A 27,059-nucleotide genomic window follows, 5' to 3' on the forward strand; every position below is an offset into this window, starting at 1 on the left:
TCATACTATTGTTACTTCTTTGAATGTAATATTTTTTTCTGACGGTTTTAAAGGTTTTTCTTTTTATCTTGGTTTTTAGCAGCTTTTTCATGCTGGGCATAAATACACTTTTCTCTGTATCTATACTGCTTGGGGTTGATAGGAATTTCTGAGTGCATCTTTCTTCAGTGTTGTATAATTCTCAGCTATTATCTTTATTTCTTTTCAATTACCACTTTCCAGTCCTGCTGGGATTGCAATTACACATATTTTGGACTTTAATTATATCACAAATGTTTCCTGTGTTCTTATATTCCATTTTATTTTCCTCTCTGGGCTTCATTTTGGATATGTTATATTGATTTATCTTTGCATTCACTAATCTTGTCTCCTTTGCAATTTTTTTAAACCTATGATATCAGTTTCCCATGTTAGATTATATATATATATGTGTGTGTGTGTGTGTGTGCATATATACATATATTCAGTTCTAAAATGCCATTTGAATCTTATATATATATTCTAATTCTCAGTTGAAAATACTTATTACTTATGTTTTAAATTACTTTATGTCATCCATTTTGTCCAAATACTTTTTCTGTTTTCTTTAACATATTTATAATTTAAAGTTCTGGCCTGCTGACATCAATATCTGGATGATCCTTGGATCTGCTTCTAATATCTATTTTTCCTTTTTGGTTATTGGTCACATTTTATTTCTTTCTTGCAAGTCCTATAATTTTGTACATTTTCTGGTACAGTTTTTTTAAGTATGACAGAAATTGTGTAAAAGATCTATAGATAATGATGTTAATGTTATTTTCTTTCCTTAGTTGGACGAAGAGCATGAAGAGTGATTCCTGTTAATTCAGTTAGGAACTGAGTTCAGTCAGAGCCGGGTCATGGCTGCAGTTAGACTTTGTTTACTTTCAGTTTCAAATGTTTGTTTAAGGCCTCTCACGTTAGTGTAGTTATTGTCTTCTAAGTACTGTAAGACTGCGGGAAATGTTAACCTGCCTCCCTAGTCCAATTCATGGTCTCCCACACCATCCAGCACTCAGATTAAGTTCTGTGGGGGATCCTGGGCACAGTTACAAAGTTCCTCTGGATTTCAGTCCATCACATCAACCCACACAGTCATCCAAAGCTCTTCTGATTCCCCTTTCCCTTTAGAAAAGTCTCTTTGTCTGTGGCAAACCTGTTTCTTAGCAGTGCCTGGACAGGATTAATCCCCAGAGGGAAGAAAAGATTTGGCAATCTCAGTTCACCCGAGAAGGTTCTACCATCTCATGTATTTTCATTTGATAATCTTTGTTTCCACAGCCCTCTTATGGCTTTAAGAATATCATTTCTGTATTTTTTTTTTTCCTTCTATCTAGTCCAATGAGAAGGATGACCTGCTGCTACTTATATCCTACCCAGAAACAAAATTCCTTTTGAAATCTTTAAACAGGAAAATGCCATGTCCAGATTTGCATTTTAGAAAGCTTTCTGGAAACTGTGTGGTGGATGCATTATAATGGGGCTAAACTGAAGGCATTATAATGGGGCTAAACTCTAAATATTAGAGTTGTGGGAACTTGTATGACATCAACTACCTGCTTTCCCATGTTCACTTTGCCTTTTACTAGTTGTTCATATCTGGATAAATTACATAACCTACAAATTCTCAGTTTTCTCATCTGTTGAATGGGATCAGTGGTGCCTGGAGTTATGTGGATTAATTTTAGCAGTGACTAGCCCATAATAGAAGAAGGCAATGGCACCGCACTCCATTACTCTTGCCTGGAAAATCCCATGGATGGAGGAGCCTGGTAGGCTGCAGTCCATGGGGTCGCTGAGGGTCGGACACGACTGAGCGACTTCACTTTCACTTTTCACTTTCATGCATTGGAGAAGGAAATGGCAACCCACTCCAGTGTTCTTGCCTGGAGAATCCCAGGGACGGGGGAGCCTGGTGGGCTGCCGTATATGGGGTTGCACAGAGTTGGACACGACTGAAGCGACTTAGCAGCAGCCCATAATAGGAGAAGGCAATGATACCCCACTCCAGTACTTTTGCCTGGAAAATTCCATGGATGGAGGAGCCCGGTGGGCTGCAGTCCATGAGGTCGCTAAGAGTCGGGCATGACAGAGCGACTTCACCTTCACTTTTCACTTTCATGCATTGGAGAAGGAAATGGAACCCACTCCAGTGTTCTTGCCTGGAGAATCCCAGGGACAGCGGAGCCTGGTGGGCTGCCGTCTATGGGGTCACACAGAATCAGACATGACTGAAGTGACTTAGCATAGCCCATAATAAGCATAAATGGTAACTATTATTATTTTGAAGATAAGGAGACCCTGAAAGGAAGTAACTAATTTGAGAAGTGTTGCAGAGATAAATGAAAGGATTATGTGCCCTGGTGAGATGTTAAGACATGCATGACTGTCAGGTTTCTAGCCTGGATAGCTGTATCAATAAAAGAGCCAGTTATTGAGAGAGGACTTATAGGAGGAAGAGATGGTGTAGAGTTAGTTTCAGACTATGTTGAGACAGAGGTACCTGTGGGTCTTCAAGCAAGGAAAGCTAGCACTTTTCCAAGAAACTGACTATAGTGGGGAGGAAAGACAAAGACCAATAACTGAAAAGCCACTAGAAGTCAGGAGAACTACAGTCAAGGCATGTTTTAGAATTAGTTTTATTTTTTAGTTCATTTGTTTCTTCAGATTTTAGATAGAATATATGCACATTGTAAAACACTGGCTAGTAAGAAGTAAAGAGATTCTAAAGAACACAGCAATAGGGGGTCTAAAGAGCAGCCACTGCTTCCAGGCCTGAGTTAGATGGGGGAAGATGCACAGTAGGGCTGAGACTCAGACCTTGCAGGAGTGGTTCATCCCTGTCTCACTGGATGGCAAGATGGCAGAGCTGCTGCAGGTGGAATTTGCATGAATCTGTTATCATATTCTCTCCCATCCACAGGGGGTGCAGAACTCACTGCAGAGCCATGAAGGGGGTGCAGGGGAGGCTGTCACAGGGAGGAAGCCCACCGGTGGCCTTCCCCTTGTCTCCTGGGATATTATGGAAAGTCATTCACTGGATGGTGGCACACAGGTGGCACTCTGCTGCAGTCACCTGAGAGGGTGACAAGGGAAGCCGCTGGTTCTGGAGAAGCCGTACTTGCATAACAAGAGTCTGGAGCTGGAGAAGACACGAGAGGAGCTGGGTCCTGGGGAAGCCATGCTGTAGGTGTCTAGTGCTGGAGGAGCAGCCCTGTAGGAGGTTGGTGAGAGAAGCACCCACTTAGAGAGAAATCCAGTGTCCCTCTAGTGCCCTCTAGTGACAGAGCTCAGCATCATACCAGCTGTTAAAGGAGAGCATTTACAGGACTCTGGCCCATTATCACCTGGTGCTTAGTGATAAAGAACCTTCCTGCCAATGCAGGAGACCTAAGAGATGTGGGTTCTATCCCTGGGTCGGGAAGATCCCCTGGAGTAGGGCATGGCAACCCATTCCAGTATTCTTACCTGGAAAATCCCATGGACAGAGGAACCTGGAGGGCTACAGTTCAAGGGTGGCAAAGAGTCAGACACGGCTGAAGCGACTTAGCATGCAGGCACAGACCATTATCACACAGCAAGCAGTGAAGAGTGGAATGGGAACTGAGGAGCAAAACATTGGTAGTTGGCATAGTACCCTGTTCCTTGGCTATTCATGCTTTTTATTCCACTCCTGTCCTTCACATTATTTGGTAACCTTTGAAGAATTGATGCTTTTGAACTGTGGTGTTGGAGAAGACTCTTGAGAGTCCCTTGGACTGCAAGGAGATCCAACCAGTCCATTCTGAAGGAGATCAGCCCTGGGATTTCTTTGGAAGGAATGATGCTAAAGCTGAAACTCCAGTATTTTGGCCACCTCATGCAGAGTTGACTCATTGGAAAAGACCCTGATGCTGGGAGGGATTGGGGGCAGGAGGAAGAGGGGACGACAGAGGATGAGATGGCTGGATGGCATCACTGACTCGATGGACGTGAGTCTGAGTGAACTCCGGGAGTTGGTGATGGAGAGGGAGGCCTGGTGTGCTGCGATTCATGGGGTCGCAGAGAGTCGGACACGATTGAGTGACTGAACTGAACTGAACTGAACCTTTGAAATCACAGCCATTATTCCTACTAAGTTATAAGGTGTCAATGGTTATGGTTGTCTTTTGAATAAAATCTGGAAGACTCAAAGCAATAAACATATGCTGCTGCTACTGCTGCTAAGTTGCTTCAGTCGTGTCCAACTCTGTGCGACCCCACAGATGGCAGCCCACCATGCTCCGCTGTCCCTGGGATTCTCCAGGCAAGAACACTGGAGTGGGTTGCCATTTCCTTCTCCAATGCATGAAAGTGAAAAGTGAAAGTGAAGTCACTCAGTAAGTGTCTGACTCTTCGTGACCCCACGGACTATAGCCGACTACGCTCCTCCGTCCATGGGATTTTCCAGGCAAGAGTACTGGAGTGGGTTGCCATTGCCTTCTCCAATAAACATATAGTAAGGGCCAAATTTCTAGTGTAAGCATGGCTTCAAATCAGGACTATCATTTGCTATCTGTATGACCTTGATCGGATCAATTAAACTCTCTATGCCTTAGTTTCTTCAACTAAAAATGGGCATCATATTTGTTACCCTCCCCATAATGTTGTTGTGAACATTAGGTGAAATAACCCATGTGAAGCCCTTAGCACAAAGCCTGTCACCTAATCAAAGTTTAATACATTTTCTTTATTGATATTATTATTCCACTAAATAGCTCTATGACATAGGGATTATTATTGCTCCTATTTACTATATAAATGGTCTCTGGCATAGGCTCCATGGCATAGAAGAAGAGTTTAAATAATTTATCTAGTTTTGCATAACCAGTAAAAGGTGGATTATAGTTGAGAAGAATCCATGTTATTCAGGCAGGTGTCCATGTTATTAATATTTCTAGATGTGGCCCCTCTTGTTCAAATAGTGATGAAATCACAATCCCTGGGTAACCTATTCTTATGATGATTTATAAATCCAGCTATTTCACTTAATATTGCCTGTTTTTATCATTTTCATTTAAAATTGCTCATCTCCTTTTTCATAGGAGGTATTGAATTTAAAAATTACTATTATAAATGGCACTTAAAAAAATCTCTTAAAAAAATCTCAAAAAATCTTAAAAAAACTCAATCACCAATATAGTCCCCCCTCCACATTATCATTACAGAGTCTACCTTAAGTCTTTGCACTGCATTTTACATACATTCTTGAAATCTCCATAATTACAGTGTTTGGAAGGTTATTTGGGGATTGTATGATGAGAGGTATTTTGCCAGACTTACTTTCAACACTCTAAACTATTATTTTGGAACTTGGGACAGTTTTCAAACACTTTATAACCCCCAGGTGACTTTTTAATCTTACCTACTGGGTTTTTCAGTGTTCTTTTGTATTTTCTTTCTTTCCCTTTCAAGTTGAAACATCTTTCACAATCTCTCTTTAGCTTCCAAGTTGTTCCCTGTGGGTTCTCAAACAGCTTGAAACTCCTTTTTGATATGCTTTATTAAAAAAACTGGAAGCTACTTAGAAGTGGCTCTGGGTCAGATTTTGTCAATAAATTCCCCAGAAGTCATTCAAATTGTACCTATAATATCTTTAAAACTTCCAGGGTAGAATAAGTGCTGCATTAGTGATACCTTGGGCGAGTTGTTTTGTTGTTGTTGTTGTTCTGTCAAAGACAAAATGCACAGAATAAGCTAAGAGATAACTGTATTCAAGCTATTGCAAGAGGAAGAACATTCATTAAAGAGGAATATCTCAACAAAGGAAGAGGGCTTGAGCTCTTATAGAAACAGGTCAATGAATCTCAATGAATCCATGAGTCTTATCAGACTTGTGAGGAGGGTGGAGAAGGCCTTATCGCAGAAGGAGAGAGAAAAGAGTGGTCCTTTGTTGTCATCTGTTTCCAGAACATGAGAGTGTGACATTTCTTAACTGCCTCCATGTTCTGGTTTTACAGGATCCAGGTAAGGTTCAATGTTGTTAGCCACCTTACTTCTGTTCAAGATGAATGAATACCGCTCATTGTTGGACAACCCAGAGGTGATCATGAATTCTCTGGGTGGGGCAAAACAGTGTCTAAGAAGTCTCTCTCGGGGATTCTTGCTGGCATTGCTCCAGCAGAACCAGTTGAGCCCGATGTTAAGAGGGAGTGGCAAAGGTCAGTTGTTTCTAAGCTTGGGAGGTCCTGACAGCAAAGGAGAGCTGCAAGGCAGCCTAGAGATTTGGACTGTCAGGTTTTACTTCTCAGTTTTAGATAGATGTAAGAGGAACTGAATAAGTTTGGAGGATTGTAGTCAGATACTGAAGAAAACTAGAACTGAAAAATTGGTTCAGTTCAGTTCAGTTCATTTGCTCAGCCATGTCCGACTCTTTGTGACCCCATGAATTGTAGCACGCCAGGCCTCCCTGTTCATCACCAACTCCCGGAGTTCACTCAAACTCATGTCCATCGAGTCAGTGATGCCATCCAGCCATCTCATCCTCTGTCGTCCCCTTCTCCTCCTGCCCCCAATCCCTCCCAGCATCAGAGTCTTTTCCAATGAGTCAACTCTTTGCATAAGGTGGCCAAAGTATTGGAGTTTCAGCTTCAGCATCAGTCCTTCCAATGAACACCCAATACAGATCTCCTTCAGAATGGACTGGTTGGATCTCCTTGCAGTCCAAGGGACTCTCAAGAGTATTCTTCAACACCACAGTTCAAAAATAGGAGTTAATAATTTGTACAAGATAATAGCCTCTGACCCAATTTGCAGGTAGGGTACCAAAACTGGTGTTTTCAAGGAACAGGAGCAAGTCCATTAAAACTCTATCAGATGAGATAGAGTTTGAATATCCATGCTGCTGCTGCTGCTAAGTCACTTCAGTCGTGTCCAACTCTGTGCAACCCCATAGACGGCAGCCCACCAGGCTCCCCCGTCCCTGGGATTCTCCAGGCAAGAACACTGGAGTGGGTTGCCATTTCCTTCTCCAATGCATGAAAGTGAAAAGTAAAAGTGAAGTTGCTCAGTTGTGTCTGACCCTCAGCGACCCCATGGACTGCAGCCTTCCAGGCTCCTCCATCCATGGGATTTTCCAGGCAAGAGTACTGGAGTGGGGTGCCATTGCCTTCTCTGTTGCATATCCATGGCAACCTACAATTTACAAAGAGGGGAAAAATAGTTCAAAAATAGTGAACTCAGCTAGAATCTGCCTACTCAGAAGGATATGCTAGAGTCAATACTGTCAAATACTGGGTTTTCATTGCTCTCTATAGTTCTTAAACTATAGGTAAGACATATACATATAAAATCCACCATGCTTTATAATATAATCTTAAATCTAATATCAATAAAGAAAAAGAATCCGATATTATGGAAATCTTCTTACTTGAACAAATATTTAAGTAAGAAATAAGAGATTTCTACATGTTATTCATTCCAGGAAATTTTAGATAACTGAAGGTCCAGATTGAGCACAAAACTCAGAGACATCTTAGAAGGAAACAAAAAATCCTTCCTATTATATCTTTGCTTACATGATAGCACCTTAAATTGAGTCCTACAAAATAGAAGTCATTAATGTGTGAAAAACATTTTTTAAAAGATTCAACAGATGGTTCACATCATATGTCATCAGGGAAACTCAAAGTAAAAAAGAACAATGAGTTATCACTATGCACTCATTAGAATGGCCAAAATCTAGAACATTGACAGCACCAAATGCTAGTAAGGTTGTAGAGCAACCGACCAACTATCTTCCAAAGTGGCTGTACAATTTTGCATTCTCACCACGGGGAAAGAAGCTGATCTGTGAAGGTACACACTGTGTGATTCCCATGAGTCCTACTCTGTGAGATTCTGGAAAAGGCACTGTTGTTCATCTGATATATAGTTAGTCTTCAATCAGGGGGCAAAGGTGAGATCAGATGACAAAAGATTAACTGTGCTTTATTAAAATCAATGAATCATTTTATTTTCATGAAAATGTTTGAATAGCTTCATGACCACCACATTTTTCATTTTCATCGTTTTTAAAACACCTTTTGGTTATCATTATTAACAAACCTTCTTGGGCAGCCAACTATAAAATAAAGTGATCAATGTATAATGTCATCTTTTCCTGAGTAGGAAATAGAAACTGTAAATATTTACTGATAACACTTGATGTTAATTTTTAAGAGCAGGTGTTATGGTTAGTGGAGGGATATACAGATTTGTGACATGGAAATCCACCCTTCTATTACCATAACAGAGTTCCTCGGCTCTCTGGAATGTAGGAATTTCAAAGTGTGAGGAGTGAGTCTGCCCCTTTACAAGCCTGGAGAGTCTTCATTCATTTGTTCATTTATTCAACATATATATATATATATATATATATATATATATATTTTTTTTTTTTTTTTTAACCATCTTCTAAATACCAGACACAATGCTGCATGCTAAAGATGTATGGGATATAAAGGCAGACGTGGTCTGTGCACTTATTGAATTTATCACCTAGGAGCAATAACTAAATAACTGAATATAAGAAGGTACATTTGGATAGTGATATTGATAAAAGGCAGCTTCCCAGGTGGTGCTAGTGATAAAGAACCCACCTGCCACTGCAAGAGATGTAAGAGATGCAAGTTCGATCCCTGGGTTAGGAAGATTCTCTGGAGGAGGGCATGGTAACCGACCCCAGTATTCTTGGCTGAAAAATCCCATGGACAGAGGAGCCTGGCAGGCTACATAGGGTTGCAAAGAGTCAGACATGACCGAAGCGACTTAGCATGCATACATTAATGAATGGTATGAAGAAAACAAAGCAAGATAATGTGATGGGATGTGACTAGATGGAGCATCAGTGAAAGTTTCTCTGATTGTTGAGCTGAATCCTGAAAGATAAGAGGAAATAGTTCTTCAAAAAATTGGGGGCAGAATATTCCAAGGATGGGAACAGAAGTGTAAAGCTACTGAGGTGGGGACAGTGTTGGTGTATTCTAGGGACAGAAATGTCAGTTTTGCCGGAGCAGAGTGAGAGAGATGCTTGTAGGGGGCGTGAGGTGAGGGTGGAGAGGGTTAGGGATCAGGTCACATGGGGCCATGTAGCCTGGGTGATAAACCTGGGTTAATTTTAAATGTGAAGGAAGTCTTAGAAGGCTTAAAGATGGAATGTGACCCAATGAATCCAAATACATTGGCCTTTACTAACCCTTCTGAGTGAACCACTCGCCAAGATTACAAGTAAGTTGCTCGGCCCAAAGGACAAGAAGTTTGAGGCTTGAGGTTCTACATGACACCTATATGGGAACTTGAAGGTGCTTTAAGATAAACTGTATGTTTGAATAAATATAAATTTTCTTTACAAGGAGTTTCTGACAGATTCCAGTCACAAATCACAAGAACCTTGACAAACAGTCTATTTGTCTTCATAAGAACACTTCACCCTTCACAACTGTTCTGCCTTAAACAACACACTTTATGGCAAGTGTATCAGTCAGGGTTCAGGGAAGCCAAAGTTGTAGGACCATGTATTGAAATTTATGACAAGGAATCACCTTATGGGGTTGTGAGTCTGGTGCAGCAAGTCCAAGAAGAGTAGGGCTGAGTAAGGAAGGAAGATTATGGGCAGATTGAGCACAGGCTAAAGCTGTCATCTGCAACAGTTAAAACAGGAAGAGCATGGAACTCGTGGGCACAAGCAGAAGCCTTTGTCCAGCATGTTGGCATTTCTTTTCTCTCATAAGGAAGCCTCAGTCCTGCTTTTGAGGTCTTCTAACTGGCTAAGTCTGGCTTTCCCAAATTATCCAGGATAATCTCCCAAGAGTTCCAGAAAAACATCTATTTCTGCTTTATTGACTATGCCAAAGCCTTTGACTGTGTGGATCACGATAAACTGTGGGAAATTCTGAAAGAGATGGGAATACCAGACCACCTGACCTGCCTCTTGAGAAATTTGTATGAAGGTCAGGAAGCAACAGTTAGAATTGGACATGGAACAACAGACTGGTTCCAAATAGGAAAAGGAGTTCATCAAGGCTGTAAATTGTCACCCTGTTTATTTAATTTATATGCAGAGTACATCATGAGAAATGCTGGACTGGAAGAAACACAAGCTGGAATCAAGATTGACAGAAGAAATATCAATCACCTCAGATATGCAGATGACACCACCCTTATGGCAGAAAGTGAAGAGGAACAGAAGAGCCTCTGGATGAAAGTGAAAGAGGAGAGTGAAAAAGTTGGCTTAAAGCTCAACATTCAGAAAACGAAGATCATGGCATCCGGTCCCACCACTTCATGGGAAATAGATGGGGAAACAGTGGAAACAGTGGCAGACATTATGTTTCTGGGCTCCAAAATCACTGCAGATGGTGACTGCAGCCATGAAATTAAAAGATGCTTACTCCTTGGAAGGAAAGTTCTGACCAACCTAGATAGCATATTCAAAAGCAGAGACATTACTTTGCCAACAAAGGTCCATCTAGTCAAGGCTATGGTTTTTGCAGTGGTCGTGTATGGATGTGAGAGTTGGACTGTGAAGAAGGCTGAGTGCCGAAGAATTGCTGCTTTTGAACTGGGGTGTTGGAGAAGACTCTTGAGAGTCCCTGGGACTGCAAGGAGATCCAACCAGTCCATCCTAAAAGAGATCAGCCCTGGGATTTCTTTGGAGGGAATGATGCTAAAGCTGAAACTCCAGTACTTTGGCCACCTCATGCAAAGAGTTGACTCATTGGAAAAGACTCTGATGCTGGGAGGGATTGGGGGCAGGAGGAGAAGGGGACGCCAGAGGATGAGATGGCTGGATGGCATCACTGACTCGATGGACGTGAGTCTGGGTGAACTCCGGGAGTTGGTGATGGACAGGGAGGCCTGGCATGCTGCGATTCATGGGGTTGCAAAGAGTCGGACACAACTGAGCGACTGATCTGATCTGATCTGAAGAGTCCATTGATCAGGGACTTTATATTGGCAAAATTTCTTCAGAGATGCCGGGAGCCGGCGTGAGGACCTCCACCCATGGCAAAGGTCATGAGGAAGGAAGCTCGACATATGCAAAGGCGGGATTGAGCCTCAGGAGTCCCCCTGGAAATTCTCGAGCATCTACCCCCAAAACCAGAGTCTGCCTACTTTACTACTTTGTGCTCTCACCTACACCTCTGACTTTACGGGGGGTTGTCCCCCACCACCTCTTTTGGAGAAGGAGTTAACTTAGAGCTCCAGTTAATAATTCCTGGGCGTGATAGGAGTGTTTCAACCTACAAACTCCTCTGAAGTTTCTCTAGCCTGCCTGACAGGCTTGTCTGGCCACATGTGATTGCTCCCAGCCTCCCAACCATGAGAGGCACAAGATGCTTTAAGCCTTCTAAAAACAGGTTCTTTAGAGAAGTTAGAAAACTATTAGCATAAGTATAGTGGGCTGATTAGAAATTGTATTGGTGAAGGGTTTTTCATTTGTTGAGCCAATGTTTACTGCTAAGTCTCCACATCCCCTGCCCTTATACACATTAATGAATATATAGAAGAAATAAGTATTAACCTTTGATATTAATCACGTTAGACCTTAAGCTAAGCAAATCCTTTCCTTAATTAAAACCCACTACACCCTCACCCTATAGGAATGTAACTTTATCCGGTACCTTCTGAAGGTGGTGTCTGTTTTAAGAATAATCACCCCTAGAGAAATAAGTGTTCTGGTTGACTGACCGCTGTCACAAGGAGAGGGTCATAAATTGTCAGTAGGCCCTCTGGCCAGAAGATGATGTAACACCCCTAAGACCTCTGTATACATCTGTATGAAGCACCTGACTTTAATAAAAGTCAGGACTGCTGACCCCACATGACTTTTGTATAACATCTCAGTGTATAAAAACAGACCCTGGAAAAATAAAAAATGGGATCAGTTCCTCGAAAGACTGGTCTCCCCATGTCGTTCTTTCTCTCACTTCTGGCTGAACCCCCATCTGGAACGTGGAAGCTCGTCAAGCCTACTAATTATGCCTGGGCTTCTAAGATCTGACCGGGGAGGGCTTAGTGTCTCCTCTCCTTCGGGAGAACGGGAGGACGCCTGCAGCCTACGTAGGTGACGTAAATTCCTTGCCTTGGAATTTTATTAGCTTTCCACGTAAACCAAGTTATTCAGCCTCTTTTCTCCACTGAATTTTCCTGCTGAGTTATCCTCATTCTATTACTCTTTATATCTCTAATTAATTTTTAATTAAAGCTATTGTATCCTGATCGCCGAAGCCATCTCCCCTTCGAACTCCCTGGATCAGCCGGGGCTGGACCTCAGCAGAGCAACACCTAGATTAGTGTTTGGTTGAATAACTGAGAAGAGTCTTCGGAAGAGTCTGTGATGAAAACGAGTCATCACAGCAAGGTTAAAGATATTCTTTTATAATCTTAAAGAGGTTCAATAAATGGATAATGGTTTCTTACATGTATTGTAATCCATGGCAGACTCACTCATATGCAAACATTATGCCATGAATCCAGCAGGTGTTGTTACTCTGAATAGCAAGATGAATTGAGGACCATTATTCATTTGGAAGGTGTTAGGTTAATGACATGACTTTTGCCACATAAAGGAGCTTGTCAGTGAAGCTAATGTAGGTTAAGTTATATAAGTTTTATCCACAAACACCCCTGTGAATATTAGGAGTTTCTAGTCAAGGCTATGGTTTTTCCTGTGGTCATGTATGGATGTGAGAGTTGGACTGTGAAGAAGGCTGAGCACCAAAGAATTGATGCTTTTGAACTGTGGTGTTGGAGAAGACTCTTGAGAGTCCCTTGGACTGCAAGGAGATCCAACCAGTCCATTCTGAAGGAGATCAGCCCTGGGATTTCTTTGGAAAGAATGATGCTAAAGCTGAAACTCCAGTACTTTGGCCACCTCATGCAAAGAGTTGACTCATTGGAAAAGACTCTGATGCTGGGAGGGATTGGGGGCAGGAGGAGAAGGGGACGCCAGAGGATGAGATGGCTGGATGGCATCACTGACTCGATGGACGTGAGTCTGGGTGAACTCCGGGAATTGGTGATGGACAGGGAGGCCTGGCGTGCTGCGATTCATGGGGTCGCAAAGAGTCAGACACGACTGAGAGACTGATATGATCTGATCTGATGGTGGCTCAGATGGTAAAGAATCCATCTGCAATGCAAGATACTGGGGTTCAAGCCATGGGTCAGGAAGATCCCCTGGAGAAGGGAATGGCAACTCATTCCAGTATTCTTGCCTGGAAAATCCCATGGACAGAGGAGCCTGGTGGGCTACAGTCCCTGGGAGTGCAAAGGGTTGGGCACAACTGAGCGACTAACCCTTGCCTTACCTATCACTTCATGGCAAATAGATAGGAAAAATGTGAAAACGTCACAGATTTCATTTTCTTGGGCTCCAAAATCAATGTGGATGGTGATTACAGCCACAAAATTAAGAGACGCTTGCTCCTTGGAAGAATAGCTGTGTCAAACTTAGTGTTTTAAGAAGCAGAGACATCACTTTGCTGACAAAGGTCAATATAATCAAAGCTGTGGTTTTTCCAGTAGTCACGTGTGGCTGTGAAAGTTGGACCGTAAAGAAGGTTGCGCGCTGAAGAATTGACACTTTCGAACTGTGGTGCTGGAGAAGGCTTTGAGAGTCCCTTGTACAGCAAGGAGATCAAACCAGTCAATCCTAAAGGAAATCAGTCCTGAATATTCACTAGAAGGACTGATGCTGAAGCTGAAGCTCCAATACTTTGGCCACCTGATGCGAAGAGCTGACTCATTGGAAAAGACCCCGATGCTGGGAAAAATTGAAGTCAAGAGGAGAAGGGGGCGACAGAGGATGAGCTGGTTGGATGGCATCACTGACTCAATGAACATGAGTTTGGGCAAACTCAGGGGGATAGTGATGGACAGAAAAGCCTGGCATTCTGCAGTTCATGGGGTCACAAAGAGTCGGAGACAACAACTGAAAAACAGCAACAGCAAGGAGTTTTAGGGTGTTCTGGGTAAAGAGAGGAAGTCAGGTTGCAAGCAGGGATCATTTCCAGGTAAACATTTCAGGTGCTTTTTGTAAAAGAAATCTGAAGACGAAAAGGACTCAGCTCTACAAAGCGTCCATTAATTTGTTGAGATTTATTTTCTCATTCTAAATACATAGCCACTTTTATGAATAATTTTGTATTTGTAATTTTTTGTTCATTTTCTTTTTTTTTAAATTTTATTTTATTTTTAAACTTTACATAACTGTATTAGTTTTGCCAAATATCAAAATGAATCCACCACAGGTATACATGTGTTCCCCATCCTGAACCCTCCTCCCTCCTCCCTCCCCATTCCATCCCTCTGGGTCGTCCCAGTGCACCAGCCCCAAGCATCCAGTATCGTGCATCGAACCTGGACTGGCAACTTGTTTCATACATGATATTTTACATGTTTCAATGCCATTCTCCCAAATCTTCCCACCCTCTCCCTCTCTCACAGAGTCCGTAAGACTGTTCTATACATCAGTGTCTCTTTTGCTGTCTCGCACACAGGGTTATTGTTACCATCTTTCTAAATTCCATATATATGCGTTAGTATACTATATTGGTGTTTTTCTTTCTGGCTTACTTCACTCTGTATAATAGGCTCCAGTTTCATCCACCTCATTAGAACTGATTCAAATGTATTCTTTTTAATGGCTGAATAATACTCCATTGTGTATATGTACCAAAGCTTTCTTATCCATTCATCTGCTGATGGACATCTAGGTTGCTTCCATGTCCTGGCTATTATAAACAGTGCTGCGATGAACATTGGGGTACACGTGTCTCTTTCCCTTCTGGTTTCCTCAGTGTGTATGCCCAGCAGTGGGATTGCTGGATCATAAGGCAGGTCTATTTCCAGTTTTTTAAGGAATCTCCACACTGTTCTCCATAGTGGCTGTACTAGTTTGCATTCCCACCAACAGTGTAAGAGGGTTCCCTTTTCTCCACACCTTCTCCAGCATTTATTACTTGTAGACTTTTGGATCGCAGCCATTCTGACTGACGTGAAATGGTACCTCATAGTGGTTTTGATTTGCATTTCTCTGATAATGAGTGATGTTGAGCATCTTTTCATGTGTTTGTTAGCCATCTGGATGTCTTCTTTGGAGAAATGTCTATTTAGTTCTTTGGCCCATTTTTTGATTGGGTCATTTATATTTCTGGAGTTGAGCTGTAGGAGTTGCTTGTATATTCTCGAGATTAGTTGTTTGTCAGTTGCTTCATTTGCTATTATCTTCTCCCATTCTGAAGGCTGTCTTTTCACCTTGCTAATAGTTTCCTTTGATGTGCAGAAGCTTTTAAGGTTAATTAGGTCCCATTTGTTTATTTTTGCTTTTATTTCCAATATTCTGGGAGGTGGGTCATAGAGGATCCTGCTGTGATGTATGTCAGAGAGTGTTTTGCCTATGTTCTCCTCTAGGAGTTTTATAATTTCTGGTCTTACTTTTAGATCTTTAATCCATTTTGAGTTTGTTTTTGTGTATGGTGTTAGAAAGTGTTCTAGTTTGATTCTTTTACAAGTGGTTGACCAGAGTTCCCAGCACCACTTGTTAAAGAGATTGTCTTTAATCCATTGTATACTCTTGCCTCCTTTGTCAAAGATAAGGTGTCCCTATGTGCGTGAATTTATCTCTGGGCTTTCTATTTTGTTCCATTGATCTATATTTCTGTCTTTGTGCCAGTACCATACTGTCTTGATAACTGTGGCTTTGTAGTAGAGCCTGAAGAAAGAAGGCCCAGGAAGTAGATATCCATCCTTGCATATGAATTTTTTATCATATGTTTTCTAACTCAAAAATAAATAAATAAATTATCCCTGACAAGAACTTACAAAGGCCTTCTGGTTCGTTATTGGTTGAATGGTCCCCAAACCCAGTCAGTTACAATGAAAGTTCCCCATCTAGTTGTGATACATCTCAGTAAAATACTAGTGTTTATTTCAAAAGCAACATTTTGGCTTTCACAGTGGTCCTCAGGAGAATTCTGAGGCCTTCAGAATGCCTTGTGATGCTACAGTGCTTACCTGCAGGCACAGAGGACAAAATCAACTGTGAACTGGCAGAAATCCACACCATCTTGTGTTACTGATATTAGGGCAGTGGAAAGTGTTTTCATTTTTAGCTTTGCTGATGAGGTAGGTCCAGGTTGCATTTTGTCTTATTAACAAAATATAGGGCTTCCCTGGTGGCCCAGTGGATAAAAGTCCACCTGCCAATGCAGGGGACACGGATTCAATCCCTGGTCAGGGAAGATCCCACCTGCCTTGGGACAACTAAGCCCAGGTGCCACAACTACTGAGCCTGTGCCCAGTAGCCCCGACCAGCTACTGAGTCCACGTGCTGCAACTGCTGAAGCCCACGCATCTAGAGCCGATGCTTCGCAGCAAGAGAAGCCACCCAAGGAGAAGTCCATGCACTGCAACTAGACTGTAGCCCCCGATCGCTACAACAAGAGAAAGCCTGCATGAAGCAGTAAATACCCAGCGCAGCCAAAAACAAATAATCAACATATACATGTGTTCTTATATGAAAACCAGCATATGTTCCTACTGGTCAAATACTAGAACATATAAAACATTATTCAGTGAGAATTCCCTCTCCCATGATGCTGAAGTTTTCACTGGACCTGTAGTCTTTTTCTTTATTTTTATTTGGGGGGTTGTTATTTGTATTGGTAGTACTTTTATAGCCAGAGGTTTATATAATTCTTCTAGCAGTTTATTTTTCTAGGACAGTAACAATTAGATTCATGTTGACTGATGATAAAATGAACATGTTTCTTCATTCTCCTCCCCTTCTTCCACCACACAATTTTATTCAGTAATATGATCTTTGTGTTTCTGTTAAATTTGCTTTTGCTGCTATCACTTGACTTGTTGGTTTAAGTCCTTTGTCTCTCAGCTGTTACTGAATTATCAAGAATGAAACTTCTTTCTTACTTTCCCAGTTTTTGTTAATTGTATCTGGCATTTGCCTTCTAATTTGTCATCCGAAGCTATGCTGTTTTAATCTCACTTATACATTTAAATTCCCATCTCTTTCAGAATTTTCCACAGTTTATTGTGATCCACACAATCAAAGGCTTTGGCATAGTCAATAAAGCAGAAATAGATGTTTTTCTGGAACTCTCTTGCTCTTTCCATGATCCAGAGGATGTTGGCAATTTGACCTCTGCTTCCTCTGCCTTTTCTAAAACCAGCTTGAACATATGTAAGTTCATGGTTCACGTATTGCTGAAGCCTGGCTTGGAGAATTTGGAGCATTACTTTACTAGCATGTAAGATGAGTGCAATTGTGCGGTAGTTTGAGCAATTTGGATTGGATTTGCCTTTCTTTGCAATTGGAATGAAAACTGACCTTTTCCAGTCCTGTGGCCACTGCTAAGTTTTCCAAATTTGCTGGCATATGGAGTGCAGCACTTTCACAGCATCATCTTTCAGAATTTGAAATAGCTCAACTGGAATTCCATCACCTCCTCTACTTTGTTCATAGTGATGCTTCCTATGGCCCACTTGACTTCACATTCCAGGATATCTGTATCTAGGTGAGTGATCACACCATCGTGATTATCTTGGTCATGAAGATCTTTTTTTGTACAGTTCTTCTGTGTATTTTTGCCACCTCTTCTTAATATCTTCTGCTTCTGTTAGGTCCATACCATTTCTGTCCTTTATCGAGCCCATCTTTGCATGAAATGTTCCCTTGGTATCTCTAATTTTCTTGAAGAGATCTCTAGTCTTTCCCATTCTGTTGTTTTCCTTTGTTTCTTTGCACTGATCACTGAGGAAGGCTTTCTTATCTCTCCTTGCTATTCTTTGGAGCTTTGCATTCAATGGGAATATCTTTCCTTTTCTCCTTTGCTTTTCGCTTCTCTTCTTTTCACAGCTATTTGTAAGGCCTCCTCAGACAGCCATTTTTCTTTTTTGCATTTCTTTTCCATGGGGATGGTCTTGATCTCTAACTCCTGTACAATGTCACGAACCTTCATCCATAGTTCATCAGCCACTCTGTCTATCAGATCTAGTCCCTTAAGTCTATTTCTCACTACCACTGTATAATCATAAGGGATTTGATTTAGGTCATACCTGAAAAAGCCTCTGGATGAAAGTAAAAGAGGAGAGTGAAAAAGTTGGCTTAAAGCTCAACATTCAGAAAACAAAGATCATGGCATCTGGTCCCATCACTTCATGGGAAATAGATGGGGAAACAGTGGAAACAGTGTCAGACTTTATCTTTTTGGGCTCCAAAATCACTACAGATGGTGATTGCAGCCATGAAATCAAAAGACGCTTACTCCTTGGAAGGAAAGTTCTGACCAACCTAGATAGCATATTCAAAAGCAGAGATATTACTTTGCCAACAAAGGTCCATCTAGTCAAGGCTATGGTTTTTCCAGTGGTCATGTATGGATGTTAGAATTGGACTGTGAAGAAAGCTGAGCGCCGAAGAATTGATGCTTTTGAACTGTGGTGCTGGGGAAGACTCTTGAGAGTCCCTTGAACTGCAAGGAGATCCAACTAATCCATCCTAAAAGAGACTAGTCCTGGGTGTTCATTGGAAGGACTGATGCTGAAACTTAAACTCCAATACTTTGGCCAGCTCATGCGAAGAGTTGACTCACTGGAAAATACCCTGATGCTGGGAGGGATTGGGGGCAGGAGGAGAAGGGGACAACAGAGGATGAGATGACTGGATGGCATCACTGACTCAATGGATGTGAGTTTGAGTGAACTCTGGGAGTTGGTGATGGACAGGGAGGCCTGGTGTGCTGCAATTCATGGGGTTGCAAAGAGTTGGACATGACTAAGCGACTGAACTGAACTGAACTGAATGGTTCTAGTGGTTTTCCTACTTTCTTCAATTTAAATCTGAATTTGGCAATAAGGAAGGAGTTCATGATCTGAGCCACAGTCAGCTCCCAGTCTTGTTTTTGCTGACTGTATAGAGCTTCTCCATCTTTGGCTGCAAATAATATAATCAATCTGATTTCGGTGTTGACCATCTGGTGATGTCCATGTACAGAGTCTTCTCTTGTGTTGTTGGAAGAGGGTGTTTGCTATGACCAGTGTGTTCTCTTGGCAAAACTCTATTAGCCTTTGCCCTGCTTCATTCTGTATTCCAAGGCCAAATTAATCTGTTACTCCATTATTTCTTGACTTCCTACTTTTGCATTCCAGTCCCCTATAATGAAAAGGACATCTCTTTTGGGTGTTAGTTCTAAAAGGTCTTGTAGGTCTTCATAGAACCATTCAACTTCAGCTTCTTCAGCGTTACTGTTTGGGGCATAGGCTTGGATTACTTTGATATTGAATGGTTTGCTTTGGAAATGAACAGAGATCATTCTGTCGTTTTTGAGATTGCATCCAAGTATGCATTTCAGACTCTTTTTTTGACTATGATGACTACTCCATTTCTTCTAAGGGATTCCTGCCCACAGTAGTAGATATAATGGTCATCTGAGTTAAATTCACCCATGCCAGTCCATTTTAGTTCACTGATTCCTAGAAAGTCGACGTTCACTCTTGCCATCTCCTGTTTGACCACTTCCAATTTGCCTTGATTCATGGATCTAACATTCCAGGTTCCTATGCAATATTGCTCTTAATAGCATCGGACCTTGCTTCTATCACCAGTCATATCCACAACTAGGTATTGTTTTTGCTTTGTCTCCATCCCTTCATTCTTTCTGGAGTTATTTCTCCACTGATCTCCTGTAGCATATTGGGCACCTACCGACTGGGGGAGTTCCTCTTTCAGTATCCTATCATTTTGCCTTTTCATACTGTTCATGGGGTTCTCAAGGCAAGAATACTGAAGTAGTTTGCCATTTTCTTCTCCAGTGGACCACATTCTGTCAGACCTCTCCACCATGACCTGTCTGTCTTTGGTAGCCCCACACAGCATGGCTTAGTTTCATTGAGTTGGACAAGGCTGTGGTCCATGTGATCAGATTGGCTAGTTTTCTGTGATTATGGTTTCAATGTGTCTGCCTTCTGATGCCCTCTTGCAACACCTACCATCTCACTTGGGTTTCTCTTACCTTGGTTGTGGGGTATCTCTTCATGGCTGCTCCAGCAAAGTGCAGCCACTGCTCCTTACCTTGGATGAGTTTTCTTTTGAGAAACCTATATGCAGGTCAGGAAGCAACAGTTAGAACTGGACATGGAACAACAGACTGGTTCCAAATAGGAAAAGGAGTACATCAAGGCTGTATATCGTCACCCTGCTTATTTAACTTATATGCAGAGTACATCATGAGAAACTCTGGGCTGGAAGAAGCACAAGCTGGAATCAAGATTGCCAGGAGAAATATCAAGAACCTCAGATATGCAGATGACACCGCCCTTATGGCAGAAAGTGAAGAAGAACTCAAAAGCCTCTTGAAAGTGAAAGTGGAGAGTGAAAAAGTTTTCTTAAAGCTCAACATTCAGAAAACCAAGATCATGGCATCTGGTCCCATCACTTCATGGGGAATAGATGGGGAAATAGTGGAAACAGTGTCGGACTTTATTTTTTTGGGCTCCAAAATCACTGCAGATGGTGACTGCAGCCATGAAATTAAAAGACGCTGACTCCTTGGAAGGAAGGTTATGACCAACCTAGACAGCATATTCAAAAGCAGAGATATTACTTTGCCAACAAAGGTCCATCTAGTCAAGGCTATGGTTTTTCCAGTGGTTATGTATGGATGTTAGAGTTGGACTGTGAAGAAAGCTGAACACTGAAGAATGATGCTTTTGAACTGTGGTGCTGGGGAAGACTCTTGAGAGTCCCTTGGACTGCAAGGAGATCCAACTAGTCCATCCTAAAAGAGACTAGTCCTGGGTGTTCATTGGAAGGACTGATGCTGAAGCTGAAACTCCAATACTTTGGCCAGTTCATGGGAAGAGTTGACTCACTGGAAAAGACTCTAATGTTGGGAGGGATTGGGGGCAGGAGGAGAAGGGGACAACAGAGGATGAGGTGGCTGAATGGCATCACCGACTCGATGGATGTGAGTTTGAGTGAACCCCGGGAGTTGATGATGGACACAGGGAGGCCTGGCTGCTGCGATTCATGGGATCACAAAGAGTTGGACATGACTGAGTGACTGAACTGAACTGATACATTTAAATATTAAATACATTCAGTGCTCACCACCATATCTAGTTCCAAATTTTTCACAGTCATTTCTCAGTTTATGTTGTAGTAATTTCCTAAAAAATACTGTTGGGAGCAGTAACCCCTGAAATCCCCACATGTTGAAACTATTGATAGTTTTCAGAGTTGAAGGGCAGCTTGGATGTTTGTCATATTCATACGTCACACATTGTTTGCTTGCTTATCTTGTGGAAGTTGCTCTGTCTACTGTCTACTGGTATTGATTGTTGCTATGAAGATATTTAATGCATGACATTTATTTCTCTTCACTTGAGTGACTAGATCATTGAGGTTGACTCTCAAGTGATTCTGTATTTATCTTTAAAAACTAGTGATTTTGCTATTGTTTTTGGCTATTCTGAGTCTATTATTTCTCACACAAGGTATGTCTCTTTTTCCCCCCAGACTAAAACAAAAATTAGGTTTTTTACTTATATCTTTTTTGCCCCCAACTCCTTCTTTCCACTAGAGATATCACCGAACTCCATCTTTTCCACAATTAAAAAAAAAATTGTCTCAGGCCAGTAACAAAGTTTGCCTATCTCTAAGCTATACAAAACATAAAACTATACCAAGAAATATAAAATTTACCAGCAAATAAAGGGATCGGGATTTTGGAAAAGTGAAGACATATTAATAAAACTGTGATTATGTTTGGAACTAAGTTACCAAAAATGCAGAGGCAAGACTGAAGCTTCATTGGAACTTAAAAGTTCCAAAATACATGCTATGGGCTGAATTATGTTTCCCCAAGTGCCTAGCCCCCAGCATCTCACAATGTGACTCTATTTGGAGACAAGGCTATTGAAGAGGTGATCAACAGCAGATCTTTTCTGTATGTCAGGTTCTCTCTTATTTGAGGATAGTTTTACTACATAATGCTTTAAAATATTTCTGCTTACATTTTCTTTCTTAAAGACTCATCCCATTTATGCTTGCTGGATCTTTTTTTCAACATCTCTCATTTCCCTCTAATTTGTTCTTTTAGATTTTCATCTCCTTGTATTTGTTTTTCTCACTTGGATACTCTATGCTTCCCATGGTGTTACTGCAGTCTGTTTTCACTTGTGGTATTTTTTTTTCCCCTAAGTTCTGCCAGTTGACTTTTCTTTTTTTTTTTTTTTTAATTTAATTTTATTTTTAAACTTTACATAATTGTATTAGTTTTGCCAAATATCAAAATGTATCCGCCACAGGTATACATGTGTTCCCCATCCTGAACCCTCCTCCCTCCTCCCTCCCCATACCCTCCCTCTGGGTCATCCCAGTGCACCAGCCCCAAACATCCAGTATCGTGTATCGAACCTGGACTGGCAACTCGTTTCATACATGATATTTTACATGTTTCAATGCCATTCTCCCAAATCTTCCCACCCTCTCCCTCTCTCACAGAGTCCATAAGACTGTTCTATACATCAGTGTCTCTTTTGCTGTCTCGTACACAGGGTTATTGTTACCATCTTTCTAAATTCCATATATATGCGTTAGTATACTATATTGGTGTTTTTCTTTCTGGCTTACTTCACTCTGTATAATAGGCTCCAGTTTCATCCACCTCATTAGAACTGATTCAAATGTATTCTTTTCATCATTTCCCGTTGTGTCTTCATCTCTTCCCTGAGTTCTTTCACTCTTGCTCTGTGATCTTCCTTACAGAGATAAGCACTTTTTTCAATTTTTGAAATTTAATTTCTCTCAAAATTCTTAGTAACAATAGTTGTCTACTGGCAATGTGTTCCTGGTGGTGATATTCGTATTGATGAGTTTTGCTGCTCTTTTAAAAATTCGCTTTAATTTGGTTTATAATACATTTGTGTCCATGCTATGCCAGTTTTTTTTAAATTTACCCTTTTAATTAATTATCTTTAATGAGGTTGGTTTTCATAGACTTGAAATTTGTAGTAAGTCCCTGGCCGACAGCCTGGGACATGTGATCAGTGTGGCCTTCAAGTTTTACAACCTGTAGAGATGGTCTTTTAGCAGAAAATGGCTTGTAGGTGAGATTCTTTATATAGTTCTTCCTCATATGTTTCTCTGAACCACGTGAGAGCTTGGGGAGAGCTTTTGCTTTCAGCCTTGTTCACCCCATGTAGCATCCATAGGTATAAATGAAAGATACAGTGTTTGGACCGCAGAGTGGGCCCCTCATCTTTAATGAGCATCTCTTTGCCAGCACTTTCTGAAATGCTGCTGCTCTCTCCGTACTTAGCAATTTATCTTTGTAACTTCTGTCCAGTCTCTGCTGTTTGCTGCCCTTCTTCATGGTTTGTAGGCTTCAGGTTAGGTCTACCTTGGGGTTTTGCTGAACATAGTTTGTGCAGTTATTTCCTCTTACTTTCCTGGTTGTTCTTGTATAATATCCAAGAACAAAGAAGGCAAGATACCGACTTTTATAGTTATGTTTGTATGGGAAGTGGAGAGTTTGGGTTTTCTTTTTTTTTTTAATCCAAATGTATAAAGATGCTTCTATACTGTGAGGTTTTTTAATGTTTGTGTAATTTCTTTGTTTTGTATTTTTTGGCTTAGTATTTAAAGTGGCCCTCAGTCCAGCTCAAATATCATTCTATTTTATATATCTTACACTTCTGTTAGATCTTTCTGAATTACTCAGAGTGGCCAGAAGAGTAGCTCTCTTTCTCCATACTTGTATTTACTTTGTCCCCTGTAGTTGGCTTTCCTTTTCTCCCTTGCAAATGTTTCCTCATCTCCATAGTCCTCGCTATCAATGATAATTCTCTCTGGGCTTCAGGGTCTATCTCAAATAGCATTCAATTCTTAAAATCTTTTCTCTGATCTCTGTGTATTGTTACAATCTCATTATGTGTTTAACCACCATTTACATTGCTCATATTCTCTTAGAATAGATCCTATTATAGATGATATTTTGGTTATTTGGCTACAGCTCCCACTTTATACCAGTTGGAAGGAAGCCTGTGACTTAGTCATATTTGTGCCCCATTTATACCTGAGCATAGTATGTAATGTATATTCAATAAGCATTTGTTAAAATGACAAAATTTAGCAAAAGGCCAAAAAAAATTTTTTTTGGAGTGCAAGGCACAATTTCCTCCTGCTTCTCACTAACACATATAACCATTCATGGGGCTAATTTGGCTGTCTTCTGAAGCCACAGATCCCTGCAGATCAAACTATCCTATAATGATGTAATGGCAGATGTACTTGTTTAGTCATGCATTCACACTGTGTTTTGATGATTTTAATTGTTTTCTTTCAATACAGAATAATTTGTTCTTTGCTTTGTATGAGTCCTTGATCATTGTTAAGTAGATGAAAAAACAAAAATGGAAAATGCAAGCTTCTTTAGTCTTTTCCTGTTAAATGGTAGATCTCTATCATGATAGAAATATATTAATAGATGAACTCTGTTAAAATTTAACTTCTAAATTTAAATTGAATTAAAAGGAATAGCAGAAGCTTAAGAGAAAAATTTCCCAGGAGACTCTTGGTTTGAAAAGTATCCACATTTCAAGAAGGAGTGAAATTTGAAAATTTCTCCCCACTATTTCATTTAATTGGATCTTTTACCAAGCACAATTTATATGTAATTTTCTACACCATTTTGCAGCATTGAAAGCAATATTTGATGAGAAAAACCTGTTCCCCAAAGAAATTCTGGATCATGAAAGAAGAGCCAAGCACTTATGTCAAGAAACAAGTAGTGAAGTGAAGATAAAAAGAAATAAGAAACCATTGTAATTGAAAGAAAAATAAATATTTCATCATCGCATGAAGTATGTATATAAAATGCACAAAAAATGGAATCAAGAATATTGCTTCTTTCTTTTACTCTATATTTGAATTCCAGGAAACTTCATTTTGAAACAGTGTTTAAGTGCTGCTTTTATCCATCACATTTCAATTTCTCTCCCTTTTTAACAGAAAAATATGACTAAAGAGGAGACAATAGCAACTGGTGTCCATTCTCATGTTGTTATATAAAAGTTCCAAATTTTTTTCTAAACAATTCCAGAATATAGTGTTCTAACCAGTCACACTTCTTGTTGCTCCTATAGACAAATATGTTTGTTCAATTTTCACTGTAAAATCAGTTTGTGTTGAAGTTAAATATGTACTGACACAGAGAATATAAACTTGACTAAGAAAAGCATTCAGGGTTATTTATGCTCTTTTTGTTTTACAAAATGATTCTGATAATGCAATTAAACCTTGTCAGTAACAGCTATTACTATTAATTTTTTAATGACATGGCCATGCTTCCAGGTACTTATTGAGAAATCACTGCATATGTTTTATACTTCATTATGTGCTGTGCAGTACTTAGTCCCTCAGTTGTGTCCGACTCTGTGACTCCATGGACTGTAGCCCACCAGGCTGCTCTGTCCATGGGGATGCTCTGTCCATGGGGATGCTCCAGGTAAGACTATTGGAGTGGGTTGCCATGCCCTCCTTATACTTTGTTATACTGTACTCTAAAATTTAGTGGCATAGCACAACCAAAGAGGGAAAGGCCTCAGGGAAAAAATAGGAGACTGGGTTGTATAAAAGACTCATTTTATGTGGAAGGTCAAGTAGGGACTATTTGGTTTGGCTTATGAAAGAGAATTCATGGGAGATACAAACTATTCTCAAACATTTCAAAGCTGCCTTGAAGAAAGAGAATAGAAGTAGAACTGATGGGCACACTTGTAAGAAGGCAGATTCTGGAATTGCTTCCTAATCCTTATTAAAACTTGAAAATATTTCTTATTTCCCCTTTCCTTCCCATCTTCATTTCTCATCTTGATACAGAATTGTTGGCAGCAGTCCTGCTGCATGTCTAGGAAAGAAAGTAGGAGGACCTGAGAGAAAACCTAGCAGAGATAAACTGGACCCAAGAGTATGGGTGGGGGAATTTAGTGGGAAAGGGTATTAGTGGATGGGAAGGAAGAGGGTTGAGCAGAAGCGATGACCAGCATAGTTGGGAGATTGGTTATGTTGTAAATAAATATTGAGTAAATAAAATGAATAAATTAGTAAATATATTGAGAATAATGAGAGCCAAGTATCTTACTGTTATAGAAGGTATTTATAGGACTTCCCTGGTGGCTCAGTGGATAAGAATCTGCCTGCCAATGCAGGGCACACTGGTTCAATCCCTGGTCTGGGATGATTCCACATCCTGTAAAGCAACTGAGCCCCTGTGCCAAAACTACTGAGCCCGCACTCTAGAACCTGTGAGCTGCAACTAATGCTCTCATGTGCCAAACTACTGAGGTCCCTGCACGTTTAAATCACATGCTCTGCAACAAGAGAAGCCACTGCAACGAGAAACCCAGGCACTGCAAAGAAGAGTAGCCCCCACTCCGCTCACCGCAACTAGAGAAAGTCCATGCAAAACAACGAAGACCAAGTCAGCCAAAAGAAAGAAAGAAAGAAAGAAAGAAAGAAAGGTATTTATAAAATTTGAAAGGAAGAAAACTAGAAAGAACCTTGAGATTTGGGCTTTGGATTATAGATATCAGTTTGAACTCATGATTTTAGCTAACTAGTTAGCTAGACAATAGAATGAAATTTTTAGGAATACTTCAAAATTGTGATTGCAGCTTACTTTCAAATCATTCAGAAAGTACCAATTATAATGTTTATATATTTATATATATAAAAACACACCACCACGTATATTTATCTACACATACACCTATATATATATATATATATATATATATATATATATATATATATGAAAGGAGAATAGTGGGGGACACAGGAGCCTGGCATGCCACAGACTATTGTATCATGAAGTGTCAGACACAATTTAGCAACTGAACAACAGCAACAATGAAAGGATAAAGAAAAAGAGGGAGAGAAAGAGAGATTAGGTTTATAGATAGAGCACGTATATGTGGTGAAATGTTAACAATTGGAGAAACAGAGAGAGGGGATG

At 40.7% G+C, this 27,059-nt stretch overlaps 1 protein-coding gene across 3 annotated transcripts in view; it reads left to right on the plus strand.

The window, feature by feature from the left end:
• Positions 1 to 24,902, plus strand: part of WDR49 (WD repeat domain 49) — a 170,372-nt gene extending 145,470 nt beyond the window's left edge. For all 3 annotated transcript variants that reach the window (XM_006077286.4, XM_044945189.2, XM_044945192.2), the window contains one exon: positions 24,741 to 24,902. In XM_006077286.4, the coding sequence (XP_006077348.3) occupies positions 24,741 to 24,871 (131 nt within the window). In that variant the 3' untranslated portion in view covers positions 24,872 to 24,902. The remainder of the gene's footprint in view (positions 1 to 24,740) is intronic.
• The last annotated feature ends 2,157 nt before the right edge of the window (positions 24,903 to 27,059 follow it).

This window comes from Bubalus bubalis, chromosome 1 (assembly GCF_019923935.1).
Source record: "Bubalus bubalis isolate 160015118507 breed Murrah chromosome 1, NDDB_SH_1, whole genome shotgun sequence".
Classification (NCBI taxonomy): domain Eukaryota; kingdom Metazoa; phylum Chordata; class Mammalia; order Artiodactyla; family Bovidae; genus Bubalus; species Bubalus bubalis.